Here is a 9,948-nt window from a genome sequence, read left to right as displayed (position 1 = left end):
AAGATATTAAAGATATTACTAAGCCATATCTTACGTGTGTCAATGAAAACTCCGAATGTTAGCGAGTAGTTCACTTATTTAGAAGCTGACGTTGACTTGCTATGAGAATAAAATATTTCAGAGTATGGCAATTGTATTATAAGGCTTTCTCATTGAGAGTTATTGTATATAATGCAGGCAGACTAGCCCAATGTGGTAAGCCTATGTAAACCTAATTTGGGTGTATCTTGTATGGGAAGAGACATAAACTTATCTATTGAAATGCCTGTTTTATTTTTATACAGTGTTTGAAGAACCAGAAGATCCTAGCAACAGATCGTTTTTCTCTGAAATCATCTCTTCCATATCTGATGTCAAATTTAGCCATAGTGGTCGATATATGATGACTAGAGATTACCTGTCAGTGAAGATCTGGGATTTAAATATGGAAAACAGACCTGTGGAAACATACCAGGTATTCGGTGAAGATGATATAGGCTAGAAATTAACACCTTGAAGGATTGAGTCTTATTACTAATAGTCTTGATGTGGCAGTTAAATTTTTGTTTATAGATCACTATGTCCAGGCAAAGCATCCATGAGATTTGTGGGTTCCGCACACGTGCTAAAGGATCTTGCTATTTGCAGGCTGATTGCAGAACCCAAAACCATGTTTGGGTATGAAAAAGCCTCTCTCTTACACAATGGAAATGTGGAAAGGTAATCTTCAGCTGTGAGATAGCACATCTCTCTTAGAGTCTTCAGTTGACTTTATATTCTCCTATTCTTTCCAGGAGAAAATAGGAGGTAAAACATTTCCTTTGCAGAAAAGGTTTTTAGCTGGCACTGAAAATCGCTGTGGTGTTTTCTTTATAAGAAAATTCATGAAGGGATCCTCTTCATCATACATAGGAGGAAGATCAGTCACCAAACCATGATTTTTAGAAAGAAGCGAAGTCTGATAAATCCTTTCAGATATCTAAAAGGGTAGTGAGGGTATGACAACTGCTCAGAGAGGGAAAGCATTCTGAAGAATTGCCAAGTATTGGGAGATGTCTCTTTCTCCCCTGCAAGTGACTTGCTACTATTTGAGTTCATTCGAAATCTCTGTAGAGCAGAATATGTTAATTCATGCATCTGTTCATTTTGCTCTTTATCCATACAGAGGAGGGAGCTGTGTGTGCTCCTGTGAATAGGGTGTAAGCACTGTCAGATACTTAACTACTTTTGGAACAGAATTTATGAAGGTTATTTTACAGGTATGCAAGTTCACTATTCATTCCATTTATCTAATTAATTTTCTTCCAGGTGCATGAATACCTCAGAAGTAAACTTTGTTCACTGTATGAGAATGATTGCATTTTTGACAAATTTGAATGCTGTTGGAATGGATCAGACAGGCAAGTTTAATTCTTCTCTATATGCATGTAAGACCTTTCCAAGTTATTCTTAAAACGGGCAGTTTGAAGCATGGCCCCAAAATATCTGTCTGGTTTTATTCATGGACTGGCTTGGATAGTATTTTAGTACTTCAGTAGACTTTAACGTATGTATATTAGCTCTTAACGCTTGACGTTGTAGCATAGGATTACAGAGATTTGCCTTAGTGTACTAAAGAGATGTAGAATTTGACTAGAAATTGAGTTTTGTTGCTTTGCCAGAATGAAATATTAATCAACTGTTCCAGCCACTTAAACTGGAGAGGTGGGTGAAGCAGTAAGATTAGAGATGCCTTTCTGCAAACTTTAACTGGTGAAATACTGCCAATACCCTAATCCACTAGGTTTATTATCCCTAGTGTTTATCTTCTGGGGGTTTTTGGGGTTTTTTCTGTCATCTGTTATGATCCAACTTTGGAATGATTTGTATGGGAATAAGGCCCATGTACTCAAACCCTGTTGTCTGATTGGTGCTCTAACTGTAAGAATCTACACTAGGGCTGTTGGGGAACCTCTCTGTCTGTTTTCTGTTTAAGCTGCCTTGTCAAAAGGTAGAACACTTGGGAAAAACCTTCTAAGAATTTTCTTTCTTACAATGAGTTGCCAAGTTTGCCTCGCTCAGGCATGGTTGACTAGCCAGTACTACCATTTAAGACAGCTATTGCTTTTGCCTTAATCATGTCATTAACTACTTATTTGCTAGATCTAAATCAGCTCATTGTATCCCTATCAGTATTGTCAGACATAGCTTTTTTTTTTTTAACTCAGTATCTGTTAAAATTTTTTTTTTGAGGCAAAGGAAGGACAGGGAAACTTCTAAGTGTATTACTGAAAGGTGATATAGAATAAGGATCTTCTGTAACGTATTATCACAAACAAGGTATGTTAGTTAGTACCTAAATTCATGCAACTTGCATGTAACTAAAATCATATGGCTAAAAATCCGGTGTATTTGTCTTTCATTAGATCACTTCCCCATGTGTGCATGAGAAGCAAGCTGAATGATGACACTGGAGTTGGAGTGCTTAGATAAAGTGTGTACCTTTAAAAGGTCCAGTTAAGGAAGAAGATAGCTTTTTTTTAAATCTATAAAACATTCAAATGCTTTAGTTTCACTTTAGATTGTAGAAGGTATGGGCAAGGATGCCTGTTTTCTGCTTATATAATAAGGCATGATCTTAGTCGGGACCCTGACGTTTCATAAAAGAGGTTATTTTCGACTGAACTGTTACTTCCTTCCTTCTCCCTCTCTGCAGCATTGTCATGACGGGATCTTACAACAACTTCTTCAGAATGTTTGACAGAAACACAAAGCGAGACATCACCTTAGAGGCATCCCGGGAAAACAATAAACCCCGTACCGTTTTGAAGCCACGTAAAGTATGCGCAAGTGGTAAGCGAAAGAAGGATGAAATCAGCGTTGACAGCCTAGACTTCAACAAGAAGATTCTACACACAGCCTGGCATCCTAAGGAAAACATCATTGCTGTAGCTACTACAAACAACTTGTATATATTTCAAGACAAAATGAATTAGGGTTGGCATTCCTAACTGAAGAGTCCACTTCCTGCATAGTTGAAATAGTTGAACCTAGCATTTGTACCTGTAAACGAAAGAGAATGAGAGGTCCATTATGGCACCCCTTTCCAGTGTTTAAAAATGTGCCATATGACAACACACTTTTATAGCTACATGGAGAAAGCTCTGTTGATCCGTCACTGCGTTCTTCTCCATGTCTGCTAGCCATTTAGGTGAGGATAGGGCACTTTTTAATTTAAATGACTACTTGCACCATCTTGCCTAATGGACTAGATTGGACTGTATCAACATCGGTTTACTCCACTTTTTATGCCTTCCATTGTGATGACGTCAAACACAGGGAAAGCCTTCAATCATGCTATGGGATTTAATTGTGTAACCTCATTACTGTATCATTCGTGGCCCCCTTTTTTTATTAAATACAGCTCATTCTTGCTGTGGCTTGTAGCATTCGTCCTCCTTCTGGCCTCCTGGACTCCCCCTTTCCCTTTCATCCCCCTCCACCTAGCCTTGGTGGTGGTGTAATGAAAAAAAAAACAAAACAAAATAAAGCACATGAAATGGGTCCGTTTGGGGTCAGTGGTAAAGGGGGTCTGTGTTGCAACAAATGTTTTAATAAACAGTTGACTGTAATCACTCCTTGCCATGTCTGGCACCAAAAAAGAGAAAATAAGGAAAAAAAACAAACAAACTACTGAATAAAAGTGACAAAGAATGGAGAATCTGTTTTCTTTTTTTTAATCTACCTCTTTATAGAAATACTCTGTGTTTTACCTTAGATGCATGAAAATAAAATGATGTTTTTTGTAATGATTTTAACCAGTATTAATTATTTTTCATGGGAATGAAGAGAGGGAGGGATTTCACAAGTATCTGCATTCATTCATGAATGACAAGAATACCAGCCGTAGTATGCGTTGACCACTTCCACTCCAAAACAATAAACTGCTGTCAGATTTTGCCGTAATCTGAACAGGTCAGTTACTGTTGCAGTACCCTTGAAGGCTCTTTTTTAAACTATTGCTGAAATTGGAACGGGAATAGAATTTTCAGGTTTTAAAATCCATTTTATGGGTCTAAGTCTTAATGTTTAGTTTTATCCTGGTTTCTTTAATGCCTTGTTTTAGGATACAGTACCTTTAATGCCTTCTTTAGAGTACAAAGTCCCCCGTGGCTTTTTAAAAAGTTGTTTGAATTCTTGTCTGGCAGTATGTTGTTATGTAGTACAAAATACCAAGTGATTACATAGATAATTACTACACTGCATTCTGAGATGCTCTATTTTCTGTATTTTATTGCTATCAGTAACTGAGTGGAAATGTAGTTTTACCATGCAAGTGTTTCTTCTGGCTTTTGGCTTTGCAAAGTTGTTGCACTTACAGAAATGTTAAATGGTGCAACGATCAGGAAATACGTGGAGTACAGAAGCTGCATGAAATAAGTGTTCCTAGTTATTTGAGAGATTTAAACTCTTCAGCAAATAAGGCTTATCCAAAGATGAACTAGATATTGATGCTTTATAAGGCTCATGAGTTTTTACCTTGAGATATTTTTGCTAATTGTGCTTTTAGGTTTACTCTTCCTTCATGGAAATGTTCAGAATGAAGTTTAAAGTCGTCGTGAACTTACCTTGACTGGGAGAATTTTCACTTTTCAGTTACCTATATTTAAATTATTTCTGTGGCTTAGTTATAGGTAGTTATTATAATGCCTCTATTATTTGATCAACTAAGATAATGTTTCTGCTGTAAAATTATGGCTGGGTTAGAGATTGTTAACAAGACTACTATTGCTACCATACTTTAATTTCTTTAAGTCCTTGTGCAGTGGTTTGAAAATGTAAAAATTCTAATATTTATTAGATCTGGTTCTCTTAAATACAGTATTTGTCTTGTAACATGCATGCCTGACCATGAGCCTTTGTAAGGATTTTACCTTTTTTCACCTGTTAGCCTTGTTAAAAAAAAAAAAAATTAACTGCCCCAGGGACAGCAACTGTTTTCCAATGGGTGAATAAACCAGTAGGCCCTACTCCTACTTACATAGCATGTGACTAATTTTACTCAAATGATGATACTTGCTAATAGTTAAGGAAACAACTTGTTGAGTAACGTTAATCATGTGTATAGGTGTTCACAGCATCAGGGCCTAGGTTTATTCTTTCTTATCGCAAGGGCAAAGAGGTAATTAGATGCTGCTTTTGCATCAGAGCTGGTACAATTCATCTCCATTTTGCAAAGAACTGCGTAGGTTTAACAACTGCTGTTTGGGGAAGACTGAGGGTCGTGGTATCAAGACTGCTGCTCTTGTGTGTACCTGTATATTGCAAATGATGCACTGAATACCTGAAAAGTTGCTTAGCACAGATGCAAAAGGAAGTGAGGATGTGAAGACGACACAGAACTGAACAGGTAGATTTCACATAGAACAAAGTGCAGCCTCCTAGCAATACTACATTCAAGCGAAACTGCCTCTCGGACCTCAGCTGTGCATGTTGGGATGGATTCAGGGGTTTTAAAGCTAGTCTTGAGAAAGATTTTTGGTTTTGTCAGTAGCGGTGATTTCCTGGCATGTTATCTGAGGTTTAATTTCTCCTCGCCAAAACCAGCTACTGACTTTGGTGTCGTACTATCCAATTAGGTAATTCTCCAAGCACACTGTCCATTGACATATGCTGTAAATCTTATATTTTATTAATAAAAGTATGCATAGAATACACTTTGTCAGGTTGCTTTTTATCCTCTTTCCTGTCCCTCTCCTTTTCTCTCTTTACAGGTATTTTTGCAATTACTGATCTCTTCCCTAGTGCATGTTGAACGGTACTCCATTCTATTAGCTTCTGTGCTGTGATTTCTGGGCCTTACCCTAGCCAGCCTGCCAGGCAGGATGGGCGTTGGGGTAATTGTGCCCTGCACCAGCATGCACAGTTACAGAAAAGCAGCTGCTCGGTTCCAGCGGTCTCTTCGGTGCCTAGTGAAACCAATGCAAATTCTCAATTCTCGGTCCTTGAATACCGGACTAACTACAGAAAAGGAGTTCTGTTGCCTAGCATCTTGTCTTGAAGCCAGTGATTGCTACCTAAATGCCAACAACTACCACTTAAGTGGTTGGTATCTGCAAAATTAGAACCATACTCTAAGCCACAGCAATCCTATTGTCAACAATTAATGTTGAGTGTAAGTTGGTTATCCGACTGGTACAATGCTGAGGTGTGGGCAAGTTCTGTGGCTGAAGTCCCTTCATTTTCCTGCTGAGAAGTGTCTGCTGCCTTGAAAACATGTTGAATATGCAGCAACACCCTGCTTTCCCTTACTGTTCCGTTGAGGCAGGACTAACTTCAGCATTTATTATTTAAATACATACTCTTCTATTCTCAGCGTAATTGGAAAAAGCTCAGTGCTGATAAGCAGAAACCTGTACTTTTACCCCTCTTGGAGAGGGGCTGCTGGATGATGGGATACTAAGTGTTTTTCTCTTTTTTTTTTTTTTTTTTTTAATATATTGGCAGCTCTGGAATTGAATGTTCTTAGGCATGACATAGCCAGGAGGTAACTTCCTGTGCACTGCTCTTCAGCTCTTCATCTCGGGCTGTAGAGAAGGTGTATAGTCTCCCTGCTCACAACATACACTTCTGACTGTAATTGAACAAAAGGAGATGTTTCCTTTTGCCCTTTCCCATGTAATCAGCTGTTGTAAATCAAAGGATTGGTGTATTGAACCGGGGTGGGGAGAGGTGTGCTGGAAGTGAGGTTGCTGTGTAACGGCCATTGGTGTCCTGAGAGACTTGTATGTGTTTGCTCTTGGCAAACATCTTTGACCTGGTATAGAAAGGTTTGGGCTTGTGAAAATGAGCAGTGGAAGAAAGCGACAGCAGTGGCAGAAATAAAAACAGTAAGCATTTCTTTCTACTGTGATACAGCTGAGAGACTAAGAAACCGCGAATTCCATTTCTCTACACAGTCTACCCTTGAATTTTAATAATCTCAACCCTTTGCAAACAACTCATCTATTGCTTCTCTTTTACAAGAAAACGGCACTCACCGTTTTTTCTGATGCGGGTTTTTCTGTGTCGGTGCTCTCCACTAGGAGGCAAAATGTCACCAAGCAGAGGTGGGCGCTTCAAAAATGCGAGGGATCAAGGTTAGATATTGCGACTATCCCTCGAAGTCATCTTTGGAATTGCTAGTCGTCTGCAAGGACTGTACGTTTGATCAGTTGTTGCTAAATATAAAATACAAGAAAAACGTTTTCAGTACACACCATCGCTACCTCCAGCATAAAGAAATCAACCGAGGTGTGTAGGGAAAAGACTGCCTTTGTGTTTGCTGGATGCTGGGGTGGCATCCATCTTAGCAACAGGTTAACATTTTTTTCAGATTTGGGGCATAGGAGCACTAAATGAAGAAAATAAAAGTAATCACAGCATGTTTAAGACCCTAGATCATTCTTTACTTAAATTGCTTCAAACATTGAGAACACCTTGGAACCCTGAGAATAAAACAGAGGGATTAGCTTTGTTCAGCTCTTTGAGGTAAATCAGGTGGCTTGTTACTTGTTTGATTTCAATCAACTTAAAGGCTTTTTATAACTTTCTAGATAAAAAAACCTTTTTATTGCACTTCAGTACAAAAGGCCTTTCCCAGGAGTTTACAGCCATTGTTTCTCTTCTATTAACGTGCGGTTTTCTGTCCCTCCAACCTTCCTATTGTCATGGCATTTTCCATCCAAGGACTCAAATTAGTTTACAAACATTAATTACATCGTTCAACTGCCTTAAGGAACCTGTGTAGTGGTTAGAGCACAGGGCTGAAAGTCAGGACTTGTGAATGCTATTTCTGGCTCCGCATTGACTCACTCTATAATCTTGATCAATTTGTTTCTGACTCAGAAATTTTAATAGTCCCACTTTACTGATAAATATTCATGCCACAAGTATTATGGCAAGTGCTTCCTGAATGATGGAGATGACAAATACTCACAATGCTAGTCTGTGAGTGTGAGGGTTGCAAAGTAGGATAGGGTTACCTAGGCAGGTTTTATATTCACAATCGTAAGTAGCTCATTGTTCTGATTCTGATCTAGAAGGTATCTGTGGCCCTTCTCCCTGTAAACAGCTGTTTTTATTGAATTATTTAAATTACTGCTTTCTTTTTACTACACGTAGCTAATTCTGTTTCAGTGATACCCACAGGACATCCAGATTTTCCACAAGATTAGACGTTTGATAGTCATGCAGGGTATGCAGTCAAGTTGGTAAGGAAGGTCAGCGTTACGAAAGGCGGATTTCAGATGTCCGCACTTCAGTATTTGGACACTTGTCAACACAGTAGAGGTGAATAGAAGATGAAAAACATTTGAAACCGGTATTTTAGTATGGGACGATTGTGACAGTTGTACATACAGGCTTTTTCTCTAGCTTGAAATGGTTCTGACACAAACAGAAGAAAAAGTGATTTCTTTGCATGTGTAATGGGGAGATAACAAAAGAAAGAACATTAATGGAGATGGATCTGTGTGACTTCAGTCTCTGATGGTATTACTGTTACTGAACTCCTACTGTAGATGCAGTAATGTAAAAACCCACAATTTATATTCTTGTGACTGCTGATGGGAGGAGTTTATGATATAAAAGGCTCCTTTACTGCTGCTGAGAAGCAAAATGCTTATATATGCGTGTGAGATAGGACTTAAGTTACGAAGTTCCACCAAAAAGACACTCAGCCTCAAAGTAAACCTTGAAGTTTAAGTGATGTCAAATGGAGTGAAGTTAGTAAAGTTGATTTCTCAAACTGTGAAGGCAAATTAAATAATAATCTGTGAGGAAGTTAGTCTCGCTGCTTCTTTTTGTTAGAGAATGTCAGTGAAAAAGGAGATTAGAAACTTAAGAATCCTACTAAAGGTTCTGCTAACTGCCGTACCAAGTATCTATGAAAACTCACTCTGCCTTGAGGAACTGACTCGCTTGATTTTCAAGATAAAATTGGCTTTTATCTTGAAATTAGTAACTTAGAAGAACCTTATTTTCTATATATGATCATTTCATGGAAGCTACTTAGAATAGATAATTGGTACAGAAGCTTCTTGTGTTACGACTGAAGAAACCTCAACAGGGTAAGGTAGATGTTTGCATCTATATCTCACTGCATTTGAAAGTCTCTTCCATGGAAATTCAGTGTTACTCCCATTTTCAGTGCAGCAGTAGGTGCATAAATAGCCTGAGGTTGCCTCTTCATTTTCACATTGAAAGGAAACTGTGGTGCACACTAATAATTTCACTTTTTATAGCTGTACTTTTGCGTCCCAGTTAACAACAAGTCCAATTTTGTCACACAGATGCCATCTTCTCTATCTTAACTGTCTGCCAATAATTAAAAAAATTGTCATGCATGAGATTGGTTTGTCTGCTAAACACTATCATTTCAGGTAGGTATTACTTTTAATCTGAAAAACCATTAGTTCTTTCAGCGTGTCTTAACTATATTTCATAAACCTACTACTTGGCTTAGAATTATCTAAGGCAAAAGCAAGACTGATGAGAGGGGAAAAAAGTGTTCAGAGACTCCTACCATTGCGCCATGCAGGTTTGACAGGTTCTCTCACCCCCGTTGCGCTTAGGGAGGAGAATTTGCTGCAATGTCTCATGTGGAAACTCGTCTGAGCTGGAGGCTTGATGGGTACTGTGATATGCGTTTGACAGCACAGAGTTGTGAATGCCGATTCTCGTCCTCTCTGGAGGCAGAACAGGATCCATGGCCTGGAAAAGGGCCGGAGGCCCTGGGGCTGAGCCTCCAGCCAAGGCGCGGGAACGCAATCAGCTGTCTCCCCTGAGAGGACAGCGCCGTCCGACGGCGTGTGAGGAGCGCCGGGCCCCTCCGGCCCGCGGGCCCCCGTGATTTCCGGTTCGCGAGGCTGCCGGAGCCGACGGCCGGCTCCGCCCCGGCCTCGCCGCGCTCCCGCGCCTTTTCCCTCACAGCCCGCCCGCCCCCGGCGC

The 9,948-nt window shown here is 39.5% G+C and overlaps 1 protein-coding gene across 2 annotated transcripts in view; it reads left to right on the top strand.

Moving 5' to 3' along the window:
• Positions 1 to 4,913, top strand: part of PPP2R2A (protein phosphatase 2 regulatory subunit Balpha) — a 40,155-nt gene extending 35,242 nt beyond the window's left edge. For both annotated transcript variants that reach the window (XM_009273038.2, XM_009273039.2), the window contains 3 exons: positions 285 to 454; positions 1,288 to 1,379; positions 2,675 to 4,913. In XM_009273038.2, coding sequence (XP_009271313.1) covers positions 285 to 454; positions 1,288 to 1,379; positions 2,675 to 2,954 — 542 coding nt within the window. In that variant the 3' untranslated portion in view covers positions 2,955 to 4,913. The remainder of the gene's footprint in view (positions 1 to 284; positions 455 to 1,287; positions 1,380 to 2,674) is intronic.
• Positions 4,914 to 9,948: the final 5,035 nt, after the last annotated feature.

This window comes from Aptenodytes forsteri, unplaced genomic scaffold (assembly GCF_000699145.1).
Source record: "Aptenodytes forsteri isolate BGI_AS27 unplaced genomic scaffold, ASM69914v1 Scaffold158, whole genome shotgun sequence".
Taxonomy (NCBI): Eukaryota; Metazoa; Chordata; class Aves; order Sphenisciformes; family Spheniscidae; genus Aptenodytes; species Aptenodytes forsteri.
Note: the sequence above shows the minus strand (reverse complement) of the source record. Positions and strands in the feature narration are given on the sequence as shown.